Source organism: Panthera onca, chromosome B3, assembly GCF_046562875.1.
Source record: "Panthera onca isolate mPanOnc1 chromosome B3, mPanOnc1 haplotype 2, whole genome shotgun sequence".
In the NCBI taxonomy this organism is placed as follows: domain Eukaryota; kingdom Metazoa; phylum Chordata; class Mammalia; order Carnivora; family Felidae; genus Panthera; species Panthera onca.
In genome coordinates, this window is record NC_138344.1 from 52,386,063 (window position 1) to 52,410,035 (window position 23,973).

Consider the following 23,973-nt stretch of genomic DNA (forward strand, 5'->3'; position numbering starts at 1 on the left):
CATGCTCTGTCTCTCTCTCTCTGTCAAAAATAAATATTTTTTAAAAAATTTAAAAAAAAATGAAGGGAAACCATCACGTCTGTAAGAAAAGGTCTAGGCCTCTCTGGAGGCAAAGGAATTTTAAAAAATGTAAAGTTATGTTGTTTAACATAAACTGAAATTTGAAAGAAATCCAAAAGACATAAATCCGAAAACGCTATCCAAAAGATGTAATATAAGCAGAAATTTAAAATTAAGGGCACAATCTTAGAAATACTCTTTCTGAATATTTCATCGTTGCCTAAGGTCTCTCTTAGCACTTTCTGGCCAAAACATCTCTCTCCTTCATTAAATTAAATTCTGAATTTGTTGTGGCCACAGCTGACCTGTCTTGAACCAGAGTACTTTAGTACTGCCTTGGAGGAGTAGACTGAGCCACAAGGAACCAGGTTTGAGGCCACGCTTTAACTGCTTCTTGGCCATCAGAATTTGAGCACACGCTGTGCCCTTGTTCTTTTTGTGAACCAGTTTCCTCATTTATAAAACAAGGCTGATGATCCCCTGCTTGCCTTGGTTACTGCTGGGAGCTAATGAATGTCACTGTGTCGGAAAACTGCAATACATTCCCTAAGTAAATGTCTCATTTTAAAATATACTGCATAAATTATAGAAAAGTGAATGGATAAAATGCTTTAATTGCAGCCAGACTTTTTTTTTCTGATGTAAAACTGCCCATTTGGACTTAGCCCTATAGGACACAGGTGAGGTAGCAGTCATGTTATCAAAAATGACATTAAAATGCTCTGACTCATTGTGTTTGGCAAGGATATTTTGGGCATAGGTTGTTTTTAGCTCTCCCTTACTGCTCACCAGTGAGTACTGGCTTGTCTAGAACATACTGAGTTTAGTTTTTGTGTGTGTCAGGCTTTGGTTTTTGTTTATTTTTACAACTCAGGAGGGGGAGGAGCAGCAGTGGTTTCCTACCCATGAAAAATAGCCTCTTACATTTCCCTATAAGTTCCTCCGTCCTCACCAAAAAGTAGGCACCAAGCAGGAGCATTCAAGACAAGTATCAGAAGGCCATTTGGATTAGGGACAGCTAATACACAGAGCATCATATTCAGATTTCCAACTGAAATATATAGAAAAATATGTTATCACTTTATGCTGAATAATGCATTTGCAAAGCATTCTTCGGTTTGGGAACATTGCCCATTAACATTTCAGGACGACCTTGGGCCACTGTGTGTTTCCAGGGATGTGTTTGTGATGGTAGCTGAGGGAGAGGAGATGCAGGGACCCCAAGTTCATTAACCTTTTCCTCAGGGAAGTTCATTTACCAGCTCTGGTCCACAAAGAAGGGAATGATTGTTTTCTGTGTTTCTGTTCTACTGCCTGACTTTCTTGCTCTCTCAATTGAGAAATGTTGGCCTGGATTAAATTCAGCTTAGATAACCCAGATCTGGCATACATTTTTACTTTGCTTTGGTAGTGTTTATGACCTCATTTTTCTTCTTGGGGAGCATACAGTTATCCCTATTAATAACCTGGATGTCTGAAAATTCACTAATAGAAAATATTAAGAGCGGGGGAAATTACTGACGAAACCAGCAACTCCTATGCCCATTTTCCAGGTTCCTTTCTGCACCAGTGGGGCCTGATAAAGAGCCAGCAGGAACAGCCAAAAAGCAGAGAGCTATCCTTTATGCTAGATAGGCTTTGAGGAAATGTTAATTTATTTTAACTCCCAAAAGGGAACTGGTGATGGAAATGACATCTTGTAACAGACATTTTCTATGAGGTGTTTTGATACCCAGCATGCCTTGAAAACAGAACCCCCTAATTCTTCAGGGGGTGTCTATGTGACACAGCGGGAAGAAGCTTCAGTTTTAAATTCAGTCTGTTACAGGCTTTCCAAAGCAGCATATCTCTGATTATAAAATGTAAATCTATAAGGAAATAAGGATTCTATATACAAAATCTCAGCTTACATACAACTTTACTTCTCAAATCGTTTTTATGGCAAGAAAGCTATGTTTGACCACTTCTAAAAGGTTAACTACTGCACTTTCATCACTTTCTAAAAATCCTTGACTCAAATTACTTTAATCACAGAATTAGAAGTGTTTGAAGCTAAGTTTTCTGAAACAGTCTAAAGACTCCTGAATCTTTTGCTATTTTTACAGGCTGCTGTAAATACGCTTGATGGCATCAGCTTCTTCTTTATCAAGGATGCCCTTCTCCACGTAAGCATCAGCTTGTTGGTTGATGAAGTCCCTCATCTTTGAAAGGTCATAATCTGGAAAATATCGTCAGAGTGTCATGAGCAGAGATAGGAAAGAGACATCCCCTTATAGTGATTGCCATGAGCTAAGAAGCGTTTTATACAAAAACACAACTACTATTCCATCGCAGTCTTTCACATCAGAAGACATATTAGATGTTGGCATTTTTTTAATCTTTACAGTTTAAGATCGTGTTTATGTATATTGTCTCATTTGTTGTCCATGATCGCACCTGCAAGATGTTCAGGTAGGGAGTATCACCATCATTTGAGCATGGGGAGAACAGGCCCATAGACCATGGCTTTGAAAACTTAATATTTATACCAATCACCTGGGGGCTCTTACAGATTTGTATCAGTAGGTCGGAGGCAGAGGTCCAGATCCTGCATTTTAAATACGCTCCCAGGAGATATTGCTGCTGCTGGTTTGGGAATCACACTTGGGGAGACAATATCCTAAAGCTTAAGTACCTTCAAGGTCACACAGGTAGTAAGAGTTACAAATAGAACCAAGTGTTTTGATTTTCTGTAATTGTTATACAGGTTAAGTTCCTGTTGATGTGACAACCCATTTTTTTTTTTTTTCCAAATTAAGAATTACCATTGGGGCACCTGAGTGGCTCGGTCGGTTGAGGGTTCGACTTTGGCTCAGGCCATGATCTCACTGTTTGTGGGTTTGAGCCCCAAAAGCCTGCTTCAGATTCTGTGTCTCCCTCTCTCTCTGCCCTCCCCTGCTTGTGCTCTGTCTCTCTCTCTCTCTCTCTCTCAAAAATAAATACTAAAAAAAAAAAAAAAGAAAGAAAAAGAATGACAATTTTCACACTATCTGAATTATATGCATGGAGGAAAAATGCACAGAGCTTTTTTATTTTATAAAGAGAAACTGCTTTGTGGTTCTGTCCTAATTAAACAAAAAATCCGTGTAAACCATCAAACCACCCATCAAAAGCAAAGAGATCCTCAAGTAAGGAGGACACCTGTGGCATTTTTCTGAAAGCTTAAAACCCACATCCTTCCTTGATGCTCATTGTTTTAAAAAATGAAAAATAAACACAAAAAATTTAAATAACCTGAATTCTATTAATCATAAATAACCAAAGTTAGTATTTTGTTATATATATAAGCAAAAAAAAAAAGAAAAATATATGTATGTATATTTTGCTTTTCAAATATATCTAAACACAGAATTAAGATCACAGTATAATATACAACCTTATTAACAATCTTCTTTCACTTTACACAGTAAGCATCAATATTTTCCCGAAACACCACTTTTAATGGCTACGTACAATGCATCCTATGGAGGGTACCAAAATCTATGGCACACATCCCTCAGGGCTGGACATGGGGGTCTTCCACATCACAGCGTACCTGGGGAGATTCCCCCCAGATTCTGAGTTGCCTGAAGCTGAGTTCCTTGAGGACAGTGCCATTCACCTTGGCTATAGCCGCTGTTAGAAGAGAGCCCTGCCTTCTGTCAGTTTGTAAAGGAAAAAAAAAAAAAGGAGAAAGGGGGTAACAAGCTCAGAGCACCCCATGAAGGAAAACTATAAAGAACATCTCTATAAGTGCCAGGTGTTTATCATATCAAATGAGCTGAGGGTCAGATAAAGCCGGTTTCCTCTCAACCAAGAGAGGCATTTGCTCCCATTAGGGCTTCGCCTTGAAGATTAAAGACATAACTGCCAGTCGGGGCACTTTACACCCATCATCTGATACGCTGCTCGCAAAACTCCATGAGGTAAGCATTAGTCCCCATTTCAGAGATGAAGAAACGGGATAGAGGAGGGAAGTCACATGCTTGGGTCATGGTAGAGTCAGGTTCTGAACCCAGGTCTGTCTGTCACTGCCCTGAACCACCCTGTGGCCTTGAAGTAATGAACGTGAAGCCACTAACAGGTGTAGAACAAATGTTCAGTAAGTGCTTGGGTTTTGTTGTTGGCTTTTATTTTCCCTGTCAGGACAAAACAGAATCAAGCTGCACATATGATTTGTGTGCTGATTCCTCACAAGCTGATTCCAGTCTCATAGGGCACAAAGAGGCGCCTCTTAATTATCACCAGCTCAAATTAATACTGGCTTTTCTGAGTTGGCTGCAGGGTCAACGTCTTTAGTGGGACGAAAGACAGCTCAAGGGCAGATGTGAAGAGGTCTGGGTGATTCGAATGGACAAACAGGAAAGTATTTTGCTTTCCTTTGAAATGGAAAAACTGTATCGTTAAGACAGCTCTCACTGTGCGCCGCCGTAGGAAAACTAGCTGGCTGTTAGATTACACAAGTCAGTAGTCACGTTGCTAATCTTAAAAATATGTTTTAAGGTTGTTAGGCTCAAAAGAAAAAAGGGCTGTGATTCATTTTTTTAAAAGCACAGACTTTTTTTTTTTAAGGGTGCATAAAGTTTTATCATCCTTCTCAGCATCACATCACATGGACCTCCCTTTCCTGGCTCTGGGAAGGAGAGGCAGGTTACCCAGACCCCTGCCCAGCAAAGGGCATGAGCAGAGGTTAAGGAAGGTCAGAACTAACAGAGCTACTGGACTTCCTGCTCACACAGCTGCAGCCACTGTGTGACCCTAGGAACGAGATCCACCGGCTTTAAGAGATGACCTAGGTCAAGCAGAGCACATATGAAGGCAATGGAGGAAAAGCTGTCTGCTTCTGTCTTCAGGGGGGTATACTGCACATCACCCTCACTTCCTGAGGGCAGAAGGGAGCATCAAACTCAATACCGTCATTTTGAAATTTGCTCACAGAGCCTTGGAGATGCAAGCACCAGGGTTCCATGCTTGACTAGGTTGATCATTTCTGGAAGTTGAAGATTATATTGCAGGATGTTGCGGGTTATGACCGGGAGTGTGATTCATGTTAATCAGTGAAAGAAATAACATAAGTATTCTAAATTGTTGGACCATCAAATTAACATTGGTTTCAGAATGCATTTTGGTACTTTCTGTATTACACTCATTCTAAGATAAACATTTTTTATTGTATATTTTTAAAAATTTTTTTATGTTTATTTTTGAGAGAGACAGCATGAGCAGGGAAGGGGCAGAGAGAGAGGGAGACACAGGATCTAAAGCAGCCTCCAGGCTCTGAGTTGTCAGCACAGAGCCTGAAGCAGGGCTCAAACTCATGAACTGTGAGATCATGACCTGAGCCAAAGTCAGACACTTAACCATCTGAGCCCCCCAGGCGCCCCATTTTTTAAAAGTCTTTACAGTCACTGATGGCATGTTATAACTTTTCTTCCTTAGTGGTACATGAAACAATGGTTCATTCATCAATCAGTGACAGATTTGATGTAATATGGTTCATGTGAATTTTAATGGAACGGATAGCCTGGAAATTCACATTATTTTGAGTCAAATAAACTATGTGTGAAAAGCTGATAATTATTTCCATTTCACTGAATTTAACAAGACCATAGGCTAAAGAGGAACTGAAAATACCTCTTTCTCCCATTGTGCTCTCTATATCAGTGGTCCTCAAACTTAGCTACACAGTGGAATCATGGGGAGGGGGTTAAAAATACTGATGCCTGCATCCTTTTCTTTGAGTTTCTGCTGTAGTGGTCCTGAGATGCGACCTGGACGTCAGGACATGTAAGAGCTCTGCAGGTGATTTGAATGCACTTTCAAGTTGGAAAACACCCCTTGTCTCATTTTAAAAGCATCCTTTGGCAGCTGCTCAGCCAGACACCTGGGAGTCATACTGGACTCATCTGTATCCATTGCTGTCAAGTTTCTCCCTTCTTTATTTCCTCTGCCTTGCCTTGGTTTAAGCCCCATAATTTCTGCTCCAGATCTTTGCCTTCAATCTCTGTCCAATCCCCTGGGGTCCTATTTCTTCGATCTATAGCCACACTGCTGCCAGAGAGATTTCTCAGTTCTTAACCTAATTGAGTCCTAATTTAGGTTCCCCTGGCTAAAACTTACCTCCTTTGCAGGACACGCAAGCACCTTCCTGATCTGGCTGCTATCCACCTCCCACCTCTGGCTGCTGATCCTTCCCACAGATACCCAGTGTTCCTGGGAAACTGGGTGGCTTCAGTTCCCAGAACACATGACTCTCTTTCGTCCTTTTATGTCTTGGGCCCAGTGTTTCCTCTGCATCCACCTCTTGTCACTCAGCTTTCCAACAAAGGCTTTCCTGCAATCCTTTCTCCCAGTGCTATGCATCCTTGTAAGGAGATGTGCCCCCCACCTTTGTAGCACTGCACCTGTCTATGATAGCACTGAGCAGGCTTTAGTGGTGCTGGGAGCGGCTTTAGTGGTAGCTTTAGTGGTGCTGGGAGCTCCTTGGGGGTCAGGGAGGGCAAGGGGAGGCTGCATCTTACATTTGCATATCTCTGGTACTCAGAACAGAAGAGTCTTGTTCTGTGTTTTAAGTGAGTGACTGCTTTTGTAATTGCAGGGTCCATCTAATATGTGGTCAAAAAATTCCCTTTTTAGAAAATACTCCAAGGGGGCCCTGGGTGTCTCAGTTGGTTGAGCGTCTGACTCTTGATCTCAGATCAGGTCATGATCTCACAGTTTGTGAGTTCGAGCCCCGTGTTGGGGTTGGAATTGCTTGGAATTGCTTGGATTTCTTTGGATTTCCAAGCAGGTTCCATGTTGACAGTGTGGAACCTGCTTGGAATTCTCCCTTTTCCTCTCTCTGCCACTCATGCTGTTTCTCTCTCTCAAAATAAATAAACTTAAAAAACTTATGAAAATACATACTCCAAGAAAAGGGCAAAATATTGATAATTATTGAAGGTGGTTGGTGGATACATGGGGATTCATTATACTATTCTCTCTACTTTTGTTTGATACATTTCATAATAAAATGTAAAAGAAAAGGCCTTTGCCCAAGAGGTGGCTTTGAAAAATAAGAGAAGTGGAGATTCTATTCCTGTATCCTGGAGTGTTTTTGGACTCTGACAGGAGACTTTAGCCCCGTTTGACTGTGGGAAACTTTATTTAACAAGAACCCCTGACAAATGGGTGAGGTTGGCAGTTTGCAACCATACTAAATCCTTACCTTCTTTATTTCCTTTTTTGTCGTGTTTCTTCAGCCACTCAATATTTTTTCTGATGGCTTCCAAATAGGCTTCCGTTTTCCCTGGAAAAGGGAAAAAAACTCATAGCAAATACTCATAAAATATCACTGCATCTCTTTTTAAAGACCACACTCTTGTTCAGAACCATAAATGCTGGACTCATCAGGCACTTGTGAGGTGGTATCCGTAACAAAATAGTGTGCATATTTGGGTGGGGGATGTTGAGGAGAAAGGGTAGAGATGAGATTCCAGGACACAGGACCAGGCAGGCTAGTAAGTATCAAGGAGCCATTATTCACACACACATAACTGCAGTCTCATGTCTTGGCAGAGAAGAATTTTGATTCAGTTCACTGGATAGGTGAACAGTTCTTAGACTGCATCATTTCTGGTTAGGAATGGTTCTTCCAGTTCTTCCAACTGGTTAGGAATATTCTCAGGTCAAGAATTAAATCAGAGTGGCAGATCCTGAAAAGACTCCATCACCAAATAAGTCATGTTAAGGAAGTCCAAATCTGTGGCTTAGTGTAGGCTGCTATACAAGTCTTCTGCCCAATCTGGCAGGGAGCGTGTGACAACTGAGATGAAGAGATGACCTGGGCCTCATTTCAAGGTTTGGGTATGAACCTTAGAACTCATTCTAGTAAAACTCCCCTGGATATAAACATTCTCCCATGAGCCTTGAGTGTTGTGAGAGAAGTGCCTGCTCTGTGTGCCCTTCACGTACATTGTTGTCTGCAGGTGGGCATTACCATCCACTGAGAGATGAGGAAACTAACACCCAGAGAGGCTAAGCGACTTGTCTGGGGCCACACAGGAAATAACAGAAGTAGAATTTGGACTCTAGTCTTCCCAAACTTCTGCTACCTGCACTATCTGAAAGCAAAGTCTATCTTCAGTCACAGACACTGATGTAGCCTTGTTCTGTCTCAAGGAAATCAGCCATCTCTGAAACCAGGTGAGGTCCCTAGTGCCCAGAGTGTCTGCACCAAGGGACCAGGTAGTCTGGAGAATTCTGGGTGGCCTAAGAAAGGAAGCCTTCGAAGTCCAGGGGCTCTGCAAGAATCAATGGCTGCCAAAGCTCTGTGTGGTAACCACCCATTCTGAGCCCCCTTTGAGCCCTGTTACCTCTAGTCTATTCCCCAGACTTTTTGGTTGAGTTACCTGTGTTCTTATGATGTGCCAAGGGCTGTGCTTTGTGCTCCAAAATGCAGTATCTCTTTTACTCTTCACAACAACCTTTTAAAGGCAGTCCCATTTCACCCCCATTTTACAGATGAAGAAACCAAGACATAGAGAGATAAAGTAATATGCTGAAGGTCATATGGCTAGTAAGTTGTGGAGCCAGGGTTGAACCTGGGTGCATTTGACTACAGTCCATGAACAATAACACTGCCTTAGGATTTGCTGATGTTCCAATTTCCACTACTGCATTTACCTAAGTGACCTCCTGAGCATCCTTCTTCCTGATCTTGTAAGCCTACTCTTGCCTCACCAGTGGGGCTCCATGTTATGTGGACCCCAAGAAGCACAGAGAAGATCTTTTGCAAAAGGGTTAAGTGGACAAGAGAAGAGATCTACAATTTTCAGCCCCTATTCACTTCAGTCAACTGTATAAAAAAAAGTCTTGATTTCAGTGCTTTGTTTTTAAGAATGTTAGAGCACATGGAAGACCAATGTCCTCCTAGCTGATGTTATAACATTTTAGTACAACGGATATAGGAATATTCATTGTCTGTTGCCTGTTTGTTGAGAAGGTCAATTGCATTTGGTAACATAAAAACAATGTTCTCTGTTTCAAATTAATTCAGTTAGAAAAGGCATTTTGAACAAAGAAATCTTAGTGTAGACTATTTCTAGAGAATGCAACTGAAGTGTTTAAATCAAAGTAGTGGGTCTCATAGGGCTTTAACAAATAGATAATTTGTCATTAGCATATTAAGTAATTAGGGCTTCTGAAACTTTTACGAATGTTTGAAAATAGTCTTGTTCTTTAAATAATGTTAAGCATTCGTCCCACAATATTATTTATGATAACATCATAATATGGGAAGCTTATTTGAGAAAAGGATAACCTGAGCTTAGTCTCTGTGTAAATATGGTGTTAAAAATTCTGAATTAGGAGAATGAAGAATAAATACGGGGTTTTTGCCATAGTGTAGCAGACATTGTTGCTTCCCCACCCCATGTCTCCCTTATTCCAGATATGCTATATATTCCTTATATCCCTATATGATATATCCTTATGTCCTTATACTCCTTATATGATATATTCCTTATATCTCAGGAACATTCCATACAGCCTCCCAGAGATCCTCAGTGGGAAGCCCCAGTTGCCCACAGCTGAAGCCCACTAGTGAAACCACTTTCTATGGGCTTCTCTCCTTTCCCTGTCTCATGTATCTATGCCCCCAGTGGTCATCTCCCGATTAAATTGGACCGCAACTCCTTCTCTCAGGGTCTGCTTCAGAAGGAACCCAGCCTAAGGCAGTTTGGAAAAGGGGACTCGGCATCATCTTGTTAGGTTGCCTTTTGCTCAGGAACTAATTTTCTATAAAAATATTAAATTTTAAAAAGTATGAAATGCACAAGAAGCAATTTTATCCACTATATTGATATTACCAACCCATAACAGAGAATGAGTTTACTGCAGCTTGAAGAAAACTATACTGCAATTTATTTAAAAACTAAACTATCTTGTAGATCATGACATATGATTATGACAGTTTCTGTAATGTTATTTAATCTTCACAGAGCTCTATGAAAGAAGCGTTATTAGTTCCAATTTTACTCATGAAGGAACTAAGGCTCAGGGAAATTAAGTGACATGCCCAGGGGGACACAGCTGAGTAACGGTCAGAGCCTGGTCTTGAACCAAAATGAATCCAGAGCCTCTACTGAGTGTAGCTGGGTGAGATTCACCTTTTAGACTAGAATGATTTAGTGCCTGTTGTTACCAAACTGGGCAGAAAGGCAGTGGTTCTCAAACTTGGCTGCACAGGAGAATCATTTAGGGAATCATTAAAAAATCCTGATGCCGGTCATGATCTCACAGTTCCTGGGATCAAGACCTGCATTCGGGGGCGCCTGGGTGGCGCAGTCGGTTAAGCGTCCGACTTCAGCCAGGTCACGATCTCACGGTCCGTGAGTTCGAGCCCCGCGTCAGGCTCTGGGCTGATGGCTCAGAGCCTGGAGCCTGTTTCCGATTCTGTGTCTCCCTCTCTCTCTGTCCCTCCCCCGTTCATGCTCTGTCTCTCTCTGTCCCAAAAATAAATAAACGTTGAAAGACCTGCATTCGGTTCTGCACTGACAGCACAAATCCTGCTTGGGATTCTCTCCCTCTCTCCCTCTCTCTGCCCCTTCCCTGCTTATGCTTGCTCTCTCTCTCTCTCTCTCTCAAAATTAATAAATAAACTTTTAAAAACATTAAAAAAAATCCTGATGCCAAGGCTACTCCTCATATGAATCAAATTAGAATATCCTGAGGCAGGGACCGAGCATCATTTTTAAAAAATGGTCCTGAGGTGATTCCAATGTGGCGCAAAGTTTGGGAACCACTGCCATCAGTACTGAGATCTCCACAAGTTTACTGGAGCATTGGTAACAAGGTGAATAAAATCAGGTGTTCTTCTGCTCTTGGAGAGAAGCAGCTGGTTCCTATTTACATTTCCTCCTGTCAGGAGCTGTAAAGCAAACCTTTTATTTACACAGTGTGCAGTAAAAGCCCATGAGAGTCCACTTTGGAAAGCTGGGCTATTTTTTTCAAATAAATTTCAGTTTCCTTTGGAAAAAATAGCTCATGGCTGAGGTAATATGGCACAAGCTTTAAAACATATGCTGAAGCAGATGGGAAGAGGGCCAGAATCAAGACGCAGCCCTCCTTTTCTGGCTGTTCTGGTTTTCAGCACTGCAAAGAAATACGCTTTTTTATACACGAATTTGTCCTTACTGTGATATGTTGACCTGATCTGCCCACCCCCAAAGCCCCATTAGAAAACAACAACAACAAAACATTGTAGAAATCAATAGAATTAACCTATTGAATTCTGGACATACTAAAGATAGTAGATCTTCTAAAGAGTGCTTATAAAAATTAAGTTTGATATGCTTAAAGTTCTGTAAAGATTAAATGATTACAGTTTTGAATGATATAAAACAAAGTAAGTGATAATGGTATCATGGATGCCAACATGGGCCTCAGAGCCATTCAGTGTAAGAATTTCTGTACATTGATGACATTTTACATGCCCCAAAGAAAATACTCAGACTGAGTACTGGATAGGAGTCAAGGGACAAGGGTTCAAGGCCTGGCTCTGACACTCTTTGGCTATGGATCATGGGTGAATCACTTCATCTTCTGAGCCTTGGTTTATTTATTTATAATTTAGGGGTGAATTCTAAAAAGAAGGTTCATGGTTTCTATATATGGGAAGAAACACTCCTTTGCTATCCTCAAAAAACCTGTGTTGATGGTAGGTCTCCTGTGCCTGGACTTAGCTCCTGGCATCCTTCCTGACTCACAGGGGGAAGACTGTACTTACTATTTTTGGACATTGTTAGCAGAATGGCTTGGGGCTTGAATAAAAGGCACAAATTGTTTCCTCTTATGTTGCTTTAAAAATAACAGCATCCACATGAGTTAGCCATTTATTAATTAAATAGGCTACCTTTTCTGGTTTCTGTAAGGAAGATATGGGAATAATAGATTATTTAGGTGAAAGCTATCATAGAGATCACTTTTTTCACCTATTTCCATAATCTGGCCATAAACTTGACAAATGATAGCAATGGAATGACTTTTTGAGTATGTTAATACTTATCTTATCCTTTGGATGGTTTTTTAAAAAAGATTTTCAGTGACTCATAGAGCAGAAGTGAATGAGTAAACATCAAATTGGCAAATAGATCCATACTTAGATCATGGAATAAAGTTTTAAAGTACTTTTCTTTAGTCTCCAGAGAGCAATTTACTTGAAAAATTAGGTAATTTTATAAATATGGTTGAAATTAAAATAAATATGATTTCATTGGCATACCCCTAAATTTAGGAATAATTATGGAATCATTCAAATGACTGTACCAATTAGAAATCAGTATTTTAAAAGATTATTCTTTTTTTGTTTATTTATTTATTTTGAGAGAAAGAGAGAGAAAGAGAGAATGAGTGTGAGTGTGGGGGAGAGGCAGAGAGAGAGAGAGAGAGAGAGAATCCCAAGCATGGAGCCCAACTTGGGGCTCGATCTCACAAACTGTAAGATCATGACCCAAGCTGAAATCAAGATTCAGCCACTTAACTGAGCCACCCAGGCACCACAAAAGATTATTCTTTTTTTTAATGTCTATTTATTTTTAAGAAAGAGAGAGAGTGCGTGTGCAAGCCGGGGAGGGGTAGGGAGAGGGAGACACAGGATCTGAAGCAGGCTCTGCACTGAGAGCAGAAAGCCTGATGTGGGGCTCAATATTATGAACTGTGAGATCATGACCTGAGCCGAAGATGGACACTCAACTTACTGAGACACCCAGGAGCTCCCCTAAAAGATTATTCTTAATGTGAATCCCTGTAGAATACAGGACTTTCAATAGTCTAACTCAATTATATTCAAAGGTGGATGTGCCACTTTTCATTATTGGTAATTAAATTGGACTTTTTTTTACATTAAACCTAAAACAAGAGGCATGGAAACATGCTGTGTAAATTGAAGCCTGAGATAAACTGAGGGTATTATTATTCCCATTTCCACTATTATTCCTATTCCTCACAGGGTCCAGCATATGCTTGGCATGATTAATAAATATTTGCTGTGGTTCGATGGGGCCATCGCCCCACATTGCCAGACCAAAACAGATTCTTTACAGACTTTTCTGACAATGTGTTCTGCTTATAATTATTGTTTGAAGTGGTTTTATCTGGATCATTACCTCATCCCTTGCTCTGCCCTGTAATGTCTTCCAACTTTCTCTCTCTTCTGCATGCTCCTGACTCATCGATAAGGGAGATACATGTGCATGTATGTAGCTTGTGTTAGGCTTGCCTACATATGGGTTAAGAACATTCTCAAATCATTTCAAAGCTTGCTTGAGTCCTCAGAGGTCAGCATTTGTTCTTATATTACTTCAATAGGTCTACTTCCTGAGCATGATGCCAGGCATGCCATCAGAATACATGTGTATTTATAGCTGAATAAATGTCTCAGAAAACCCAGTAAGTCCTGCTTTTACCCACATGGATGCCTTTATTTTTCTGCCCAGGGGCAATAGGTGTTGTCTCAGTGGTTCTATAACAGAAACAAAATATCCTTGAGAAAAGTGTCAGCAAAGCAATTGTCAATACAAAGGTATGAGTCATAACATGCCCTTTGGGGATTCAATCTGTTTTCAAGAAATGTTGGCCCTTGGTTTAAGCTCAGGTTGGTGTTTTCTAAATTGTACTGAAATCAGTTTTCCTTATCTCAGAGTAACAGGGGTCAGGGGTAGTATGAATAAATTGAATCTCCAAATAATGGAGAGGGGACTAATTTTAGCCCCAATCCCTACCCTCTTCCTAATGTTTCAGGAGGGCCATGACAAACAGCAACACTAAATGGATGGAGTTTTACTCTTTTCTCTCCCCCTTAGTAACTGATGGAATTCCTAATGAGAAAAGAAATCTAACCTCATCATTAGCCTTTAAACACTCACATCCTACATAGGAATAGGAGACTACCAAGAATCAACTCTTTCAGATTTCTTTTTTTACACAATGTTTTCCCAAAACAAGCAAAGATACCTGTCAGCATCCATTCCCAGGGATATTTGCATAGTGATAGAAGGTGTTGTCTTAAGCACTGAGCATGCCGCCTCTGCCAGTCAAAGGACTTAGATGATGGCTTACTGTCTTCAGGAAATATAGTCATTACACATGGGTTACTCCTGGAGGAGATGACCTAGGCATGCTGGTTTTCTGTGGGGCTGAACTGCAGTGCTCTGTGCGGCCCAGTTCCTGGCTTTCTTTCTCAGGCTACAGGACCACTCTTTTCTTGGTTAGCTATCTATCAAAAGTTTACCACTCACCTTCCACCTCACATCCATTAGCACTGATGAGGATTTAGAGAAATTGGAACCCTTGCACACTCTTTGTCGGGGGGGGGGGATGTAAAAATGTACAGCTGCTATGGAAAACAGTATGGTGTCTCCTCAAAAAATTAAAAGTAGAATTAACATATGGTATAGCAATTCCACTTCAGGGAATATTCCCCCAAAACTGAGTGCAGGGTCTTGAGGAGATATTTGTACAGCCATACTGATGGCAGCCACAAGGTGGAAGCAACCTAAGCATCCATAGACAAATGGGTAGATAAACAAAATGTGGTATGTATATACATACAATGGAATATTATGCAGCTCTAAAAAGGAAAGAAATTCTAACATATGCTACAACAGAGATGATCATTAAGGACATTATGTTAAGTGAAATAAGCTAGTCACACAAGCACACATACTATATAATTCCACTCATATGAAGTACCTACAATAGTCAGATTCACAGAGACAGAATGTAGAATGGTGGTTGCCAAGGGCTGAAGAGGGAGGGGAATCAGAAGTTTTATTTGACGTGTATAGAATTTCAGTTTTGCAGATGAGAAGAGTTCTGGAAATGGATGGTAGTGATAGTAACACAATAATATGAATGTACTGAACGCCACTAAATTATACACTTAAAAATGGTGAGTATGACCACTTTTGTTATGTGTATTTTGCTATAATTTTTTTAAAAGACATTTAAAAAAGTTTACCATTCATCCAAAGTAGACCTAGGGAAGTATCAAGGCAGTGTGACTGGTCTAAGAGTCGGTTAACATGGCATGTATATTACCAATTCCCCCTTCTTATGCCCGTGACAAACATTATTAATTAATTATTCCCAAGTTCTTTCCTCCTGAGCCCAGAGGAAACATCATAACCTTTCTCAACACAGGCTACTACACCCAACGATTAGAATTGATACATCAGCTATGTTGATGTAGGAGAGAATTGTGACGGTCTATGAAATCTGCACTAGAGAAAAAAAATACAATAATATAAAGCCTTGTTAGATAGGAAAAATCAACATGAACTTGATATATTAAGAAAAAATATATTTTTCCTCTGTCTCAAAAAAGTCCCAGTAACTGGAACAGAAGCAGTTCTCTGGGCCCACATTACTACTCATTTGAACCTGTATAACTCAGTTTCAGGTCTCTATATTTTCTACAAAAAGTAACTAAAAATCTTTGAAGAGGAATTTTTTTTTTTTAATTTTTTTTTCAACGTTTTTTATTTATTTTTGGGACAGAGAGAGACAGAGCATGAACGGGGGAGGGGCAGAGAGAGAGGGAGACACAGAATCGGAAACAGGCTCCAGGCTCCGAGCCATCAGCCCAGAGCCTGACGCGGGGCTCGAACTCACGGACTGCGAGATCGTGACCTGGCTGAAGTCGGACGCTTAACCGACTGCGCCACCCAGGCGCCCCGAAGAGGAATTTGTTTTAATCTTGGGATGAGAAAATTCAGTGGGTCTAGAATACCCTGTTGTTGCCAGAGAGCAAAGATACTTTAAAAATACCGGGCATAGTGCTAAAAGGATAAAGGAGGGACAGAGGAACTCCTACAGCCCAAGCGATACCAATTGGAGCATAAAATCACTACCACCACCATCATCATCATCATTGTCATCATCATCTTACATAAATGGAAAAGATTGATATTAAGTGTCAACAAAGGTAGTTGTGATATAAAGGGGAAGTTGTTGGTAATTTTTTGCTGTTAGTAAGTTACAAGGTATTAAATACATAGCTAGTTTTTTTTTAACTTAATATACAGATACTATTAAACAGGATCTATTATCAAACATGAATGTGAACTTGTTTCTATCTATATGAGCGGCAAAGACTAGGAACCTGTAAATAGGCCAAGTAGTCCCTTCAAAATTAAGAGCTATACTATGAACATGACCAGCTTTTGTGGTCTCATAGCATCCAGAAAGGAATGAGCAAAGTCCATCAGTTCATTGCCACTAATGATTATACATAATAAATAATGAAAGGAGAGCCCAATGGTGTATCTTCAGATGATAAATTAGCTGAATGTCACACCTCCCCTGCCCTCGAGAGACAGCGTGGACCCACTCCCTCAGTTCCTAGGGAATAAAACCTCTAGATGACCCTGCTAATGAGACACTGATAGGACAGACATATGTAACATTCCAATTATACCAAAGAGGTCAATATATCATAATGACATAAAAATAGGTTTAAGTCATCTGTTCACAACTTCAGGTATAGACAGTTTCAGAAGATAGATATATTTTCCATGGTATAACTAGCACACTTCATAGTAAAAGGGGCTTGAACCACTGGCCTATACAACCAGATCCTCATCCTGATCTGAAATCAAAGGGTTAACAACTTAGACCTTGCATCCTCATAAGGTCTTTTTCTTTTTCTTTCTTTCTCCGCCCTCTGTGCCCCTTCCCCTGCCCAGGATCTTTTTCTTTAAGGGTGTAGTAAATTCTCTAAAATCCTGGGAAGAAGTAAATTTTGTATCACATAAACTTGCTAAGGCAGAAAAAAATTGGACCTCAGGAATGTGTAAGAATAACAATAAAAACATAAGTTTTGTAATTATTGGGCTCATTTAATGTGTGCTTTTTGCTTTTAAAGACATTTAGGTTATTTAAGGAAATTTGATATATTGGATTTATGATTTTTAATCAGGTCCTTAAGAGTGTCACATTTCTATCATTGTAAATGATTAGGGAAATATGCTCTGTTAAATGTGTAAATTTTGATTACTTTGTTAAATAAGTAACATTTAGAGGAATGTTAATTATGTTTAAAGAAATATTGCTTAATAAGTTAATAAATCAGATTAGACACTAAACAATGCACAATGGTCATAAGCATTCCTCTCCAAGCACAAAAGTCCATTGGACAGTTAAGCCCATCAGAAGATAAAACCAATTTGCCATTCTCAGAGACTCAAGGCCATTAAAAAAGATTGCTATTCAGATAAAGATACCATGTGCTGAATCTCTTCTCTACAGATGGTGCTGATTTCGCAGATTTGGTAGGGTGTGCATTTTTGATCAACCTGTGTGGTGAATTTTTTTGCTTCCCCCACTTTCATTGCCAACTTAGAGCTGTTAATTCCGTACCTTTTGGCTCATCCGTCTTTCCTCTTGGGTTATCAGCTTTTGTGGAATCTTTCAAGGCTCCATATTCCTTTTCCATCTTAGCTGCTTCTTCCTTAGTACTATCTGTTTCTTCATGACTCTTTTCTGATGGTGCTGTAATCAGATTGAGCACTGTTGTTAGAACCCTATTTCCTATCCATTAACCAATTTGTAATGTAGAAATAAATTTGTTGAAAGGGTACAGCATAAGGTCGGATCATTTTTCAAGCTAAAAGGGATCTTAGAGATTGTCTAATCTAGTGATTGTCCAACTTCCTTCCCCCATTTCACAGACGAGGAAACTGAGGCCCAGAATGGGAGAGATATGCACCGAGTTAGCAAAAGAGCTGGGCCAAAGCACCGACTTTCCAGATTTTGGTTTAGTGTTCTTTCCCTTCTGCTACTGTGTCATTAGAACATAGATTATTTTCCTTACTATAATCAAGGTAGGCAATGAAGTGGCATATGTCAGTTCCCAAAGTAAGTTTGAGTCTTCATTTCGAAGTAAAATAACTTGGTTGTTGTTCAACCTCTCCATGATGTTGTATTTTTGAACAACATTCTATGACTGAGAGTAGCACCTAAGAATTTGGGGCTATCGCAGGACTTCTTTCCTTCTGCCTCTTTCTTCACATTCCCTTATCCCTGGTCACCCTAATGCAAAGAGGAGAGTTGGACCCTTGCTGTCAAGATGGGATAATCTTTGCTCACTTGACACTTAAAAATAACTAATTTCCATACCAATTATACTTCAAAAAAAAAAAAAGTGAGGGGACAAGAGTTGAAAAAAACTATATTTCCTTCTGGCTATCTTCTATTGAATTTTAAAAAGTCATAAACCTTAAAGTAGCTAACCACTTGAAAACAATTGCAATGTATCCCTGTTGTAAATAAAATAGGAAACATCAAGCAGTCTAACAAAAAGCTTTTTTTTTTTTTGTTTTTTTTTTTTTTTTTTGTTTTTTTTTTTTTTTTTTTTTTTCAGTAAAAACATTACTATAGGGGCGCCTGGGTGGCTCAGTCGGTTGAGCGTCCGACTTCAGCTCAGGTCACGATCTCATGGTTCGTGATGAGTTCGAGCCCCGCGTCGGGCTCTGGGCTGATGGCTCAGAGCCTGTAGCCTGCTTCTGATTCTGTGTCTCCCTCTCTCTCTGCCCCTCCCCCATTCATGCTCTGTCTCTCTCTGTCTAAAAATAAATAAACGTTAAAAAAAAATAAAAAAAAAACATTATTACTATAGAAAAAAAAGAAAAAAAGAAATGAGTCAGTTACTCTCATTATGAAAACCTCCACTAGTGCTATGATCTCTCTGTATTAAAAAAATTTTTTTAAATATTTTATTTATTTTTGAGCATCAGAGTGTGAGTGGGGGAGAGACCAAGAGAGAGAGAGGAACAGAAGATCTGAAACAGGCTCTGTGCTGACAGCAGCAAGCCTGATGCGGGGCTCAAACTCACAAACTGTGAGATCATGACCTGAGCTGATGTCAGACGCTCAACCGACTGAGCCACCCAGGCGCCCCTCTCTATATTTTTTGATGCGTAATTTTTCTCCATAGTTGCAGTATAATTTTGTCACTTTCTTTTGTCATTAACATCATCACAGAAGGATGTTTCCAGGTTATTGAAAACTACTTGAAAACATCATTTTAAAAGGCTATATAGTATTCCATCAAATATATGTACATAACTGCTGTGAAAGGGACACAAAATCATGCTTAAGAACTTGTGATCCTTCCTATTTTTTGTTCCTCCCTCCCCCCCTCAAAGCAGGCTCCTTTGCACAGCTTGGTTCTGTGTTGTATTGGGTGGAAATGCAGAAGTGAAGAAACCAAGAGGGGGAATCACACAACATAGGGGCATAGACTATCTCAGAGGAGAGAAAAGACTTGGGAGGGGAGAGCCAGTGGAGTAGACAGGTGACCAGGGATAGTGGTCTGGAGAAACTGTGCTCTTGGGAGAGAAAAAAATACTGAAAGGAAAATTTCATGTATGTAGAAAATTTCATGATGTAGCCTCCTCCTTTTCCATGAGCCACCTCCTAAGAATCTTCAGGAAAGACCTACATTTCTTTTCAATGCTTCTTGGGGTCAGATTTCTATGCTGAGACTAGCCACAAAATAGCCAAGGTTATAGCTGCTTAATCCTATGGTAGGATTTCAGATTTTAAAACTTTTGAAATCTCTATTTATCAATGTTTATTAAAGCCATTATTTACCACTCAAAGGGTTATTGTGCTCAAAGGTAGAAAAATAGTTAAATAAATCACACCTGGAAAAAGTTTGCTCTTATTGTCAGTAACATTTTTTTCTAGCTTGTTCTTGGTCTGAAGAGCAATAGTTTCATCCAAGTTTTCTGGAGTGAGGAAGAGAAAAAATGTAATTTTATTTTATGAAGGATGATATCAACTGTTTAATCCTTACCAGAAATATCACAACGTAATTCCACAATATTAACACTGCAATTAAGATACTTTGATATGGATTTTATTTCTAGGAATCTACTATTCCATACTATTTGGGATCCTTAATTCAGCATCCTATTCAGTTAATTGCAGAAGCCTCTTCCACATCTCTGTGGCCACTGCTAGAACATGTCCAGTGTTGAAGCCTTTAATGGACACCTGTGGTCTGGGCCTCCTCAACACTTTCTGTAACTATACCTTGGTTTTCCTTTAGAGAACGCAAACCATTCCCATTCTCGACATATTTGCCTCAAGTGGGGAGTAATAACCCAGGCCTGGTTCCTCAGGGTCTACACCCACCCTGGGCTGAGTGATTGGTTCAAAGAGGAGCATGTGATACAAGCCAGGCCAATGAGATTCAATGCTAGGACCACTGGGAGAAAGAAGCCCTTTTCCTGCCAGGATTGCTGTACTGTGAGGATGGAGATTGCCAACCATCTTTTTTTTTTCATAGGAGAGCAGCTTGTCTAGAATGAATCAACATATGGAAAGTCAGTGCTTGGAGATGGGGAAGGATAGATTCCTAACACTGTTGGTGGACTTTACAAACCCAAAGTCAGACTATCCCCATCCTTGGACTCCTCAGTTACTTGAGGCAATGAATTCCCTTCCCACTGCCATACTGGAAAGCACAGCTATAAGTAGTAGTGGAAATATCTACCTTGTACCTAAGCCTTGTGGCATTTCTAATCTATTTCCATAGGATAAATGACTTAAGTATGGAATTTCTGAGTTACAGGGTATTGGTATGAAGCAATGATTGATCTGAAACAATGTCTTTGATCTACTGTTGAATTAAATAGGCCACAAAGTACTATGTATAACATGAGCCCATTTTTTTAAAACAAGATAAAACAAAGAAAGAAATGACAAAGGTACATGGGTGCACATACACACACATACACACACAGAAAAACATCTGAACAGGTACAAATAGACTGTCACCTGGGTGCTGGTATCATGAGTGACTTTTTTTTACTTCTTTTTTAACATAATTTTGCACTGACTGATTTTTTTAAATGAATATGTTCTTTTATAATGAGAAAAAAAACAGTAAAACTATCTTCATGTGGAAAAAAAATTGAGTTCATAGAGAGTAGTTCTGAATTATTTTGTCCTATGAGATTTTCTCTTCTGTTTAATCTTCCTCTTCTATCAGAGATCAGAGTAAGGGGCTGTGAGGTCACCTTCCCCAAAGGACATCAGAGATAAATGGTACTTATTGATTAACTAGACCAAGCAGGAAAACCAAAGGCTTTAAAACAAAACAAAACAACCTGCATGCACAAAGAACATCCAAGCTTATGCACAAAGCTCAAAGAATCAAAGGTCAGCAAACTTTTTCTCCAAAGGGCCAGATGGTAAATATTTCTGGCTTTGTGGGCTATATGGTCTCTGTTGCAACTATTCAACTCTGCCATTGTAGCACAAAAGCAGCCATAGACAACACTGAAACAAAGGAATGTGGCTGTGTGCCAATAAAACTTCATTTATGGACACTAAAGTGTGAATTTTATATAGTTTTCTCTTTTTTTAATTAAAAAAATACTGTATTTGTTTAAGTAATCTTTACACCCTATGTGGGGCTCGAACACACAACCCCAAGATCAAGAGTCTCACACTCTACTGACTGAGCCAGCCAGGTGCCCCTTTATATAGTTTCCTAGTGTCATGAACTACTATTCTTTTTTTATATTTTTTTCAACCATTTAAAAACGTAAAAGTAATTCTTAGCTGGTGTGCTATAGAAAAATAGGCAATGGGCCAGATTTGATTCATGGGCAGTAGTTTACCAGCCCCATTATAGTTCACAACATCCTTTATTTTACAAATGTAGAAACTGAGGCCCAGCTGGGTGAGTGTCTTGCCCCATGGGACAAAACTGGTCTGTGGCAGAACTGGACCAGGAGGCACAACTTCTGCAGCCTAATCCAGACCTCACTGGCTAAAATCAACTCTTTTAGTCCTGACTATCCAAACACAATTGAAAAAAAAAGAGGTCAAATTTTAGTAAAATGGTCTCCATGGAGATATTAGAAAATGTTAATAAGACAAAATGAAATGTTTATACTCAAGCTGCTTCTATAAAGAATTGAAAACTCCTGGTTAATTTTATTTGTATGCATTATCAAGCTGGGCAATTCTGGTTACTCAGACGATTCAGACTGTTTTGGCATGAATGATAAAATTTGTGAGGTAGTTATTGCCAAATCCCTAATTGACTTTGGACAGTGAAAACTATCATAGTAAAAACAAAACAGATTGGACTCTCACCAAGGTAGGAAACACCTTCTTCTGGAGATATTGTGCCATACTTTACCATCATCTTCACAAAGTCAATCAAGGTTTTCATGATCGTAATCAGTGTTTCCTTCTCTTTTGCCTCTTTTTCTATATAAAAGGACAAAATAATTTTTAAAAAACTAGTGGAGTATAGCTTCCTCTTTCAGTGTCAATTTATGAAGTACAGCATCTGATTGAAATATTTCTCCCTACATTTATAGCTGAAACCACATATATTTAATTTATAAAAAGTATAATAAGACTTGAACATTGGGAGTTGGAATTGGGAATATAGGATAATGTATAGATGTACTGAACTTCTTCAGAAATGGGCAATTATAACTTTTCTAAAAAGATTTACTTTAATCTAAAGTATTTTACTAATAGAGTAGATGATAAAGAGACAGTTTGCAACCTGAGGTAATATGAACTCAAAAAGAAAATTGTAAGATTGGTGACCCACCAATTTTTCTTTACTCAGCCTGTATGCTTTTGAGGGCCAGAATGGCCTGTTTTCATTAATCAAACTTAATATTTGAAAATAAAAATATACATGTATCTTTATTTTTTTAATGTGAGGTTGATTTTTTAATAGCAGTATATATTGCTTTCTAGACTTTACTTCGTTTGAAAGAATATATGCATGTACTAAAAATATTCCAACAGTATAGAAGTAAATAATAGTGAAAATAACATTTTCTTCCTATCCCCCAACTCCTACTCCCTGCAGGTAACCACTATTAACTGTTTCTTGGGAACTCTTCATATTTGACATACTGTTCTGCATCTTGATAGAAAATGGCTGATCATTCCATAGTTGTTCAGAATATATAACTATGTATATTTATTATATACATCTACATATATATACATATGTATATATATGTATATACATATATATACATATGTATATATATATAAATTCTAAAATTAAAAAAAAAATTTCCATTTTTGAAGAAAGGTGCTAGAGGAGAGCCCATTTTCCCTATTCTTTGAGTGGCCATGAAGGATTTCTTCTAAATACTCCTAGCCTTTCCCTCCATCTTTTCATCCTTCCCACAGATGAAGTTGGTAGGCAATGGGCATTAGTCTACATTTCTTGACTGATAGGGATTTGGAATCTTTCTTTTTTTTTTTTGTTCCCCTGGAACAGTAGAAGTCAGGGACTTGAGAAAAGTGCCTGTTCTATAAATCAAACTATCCTAAGGATTGGCTGTTCCAACAATTAGACTGAGGATAGGGAGTGAGCAAGCCCATTTTGGCTCTCACACTATGCTGTGTTCTACAACCCTTACAACCCAGTCTTTACCAGTATCAGAAATATTTTGGATTTCGAGCTGTTTTATTTTTTCTCCATTGGTTCAGACCTTGGGTGAGAGGGATGGGTACTATCAAGTACCTTAGTGTAAGTATTTAAATTAAAACCCTATAAATATAAAAGAAATAAAGTATGAGGTCAAGGAAACTGAAAGACAAAATAAAATAAATAAAACAAATAAAAAAATATTCCATACAGTGGACTTTTTCAAATATCATGAAATCCTCAAGGTTGGGAGAGAAGAAAGATGAGAAAGGAGATAGGGAAGAGATCCTGGAAAAGCACTAGTAAATAACTTCAGCCATCACATTATTTCCTCAAGGTCACGTCTGTATAGGTGTTCAGTGTCATGCTGACACTGACAAGAAGTGACTCACCAAGATGACAAAAGTTCTGAGCTGGGCATTTGCCATCCA

General features: G+C 39.2%; 1 protein-coding gene across 1 annotated transcript in view; it reads right to left on the reverse strand.

Moving 5' to 3' along the window:
* Positions 1-1,961: 1,961 nt before the first annotated feature.
* SCG3 (secretogranin III) overlaps positions 1,962-23,973 on the reverse strand; it is a 33,708-nt gene continuing 11,696 nt past the window's right edge. Inside the window, exons 8-12 of the mRNA XM_078448616.2 lie at positions 22,231-22,347; positions 19,764-19,847; positions 17,476-17,607; positions 7,286-7,366; positions 1,962-2,278 (exon numbers count right to left, since the gene is read on the reverse strand). Coding sequence (XP_078304742.1) covers positions 2,160-2,278; positions 7,286-7,366; positions 17,476-17,607; positions 19,764-19,847; positions 22,231-22,347 — 533 coding nt within the window. The 3' untranslated portion in view covers positions 1,962-2,159. The remainder of the gene's footprint in view (positions 2,279-7,285; positions 7,367-17,475; positions 17,608-19,763; positions 19,848-22,230; positions 22,348-23,973) is intronic.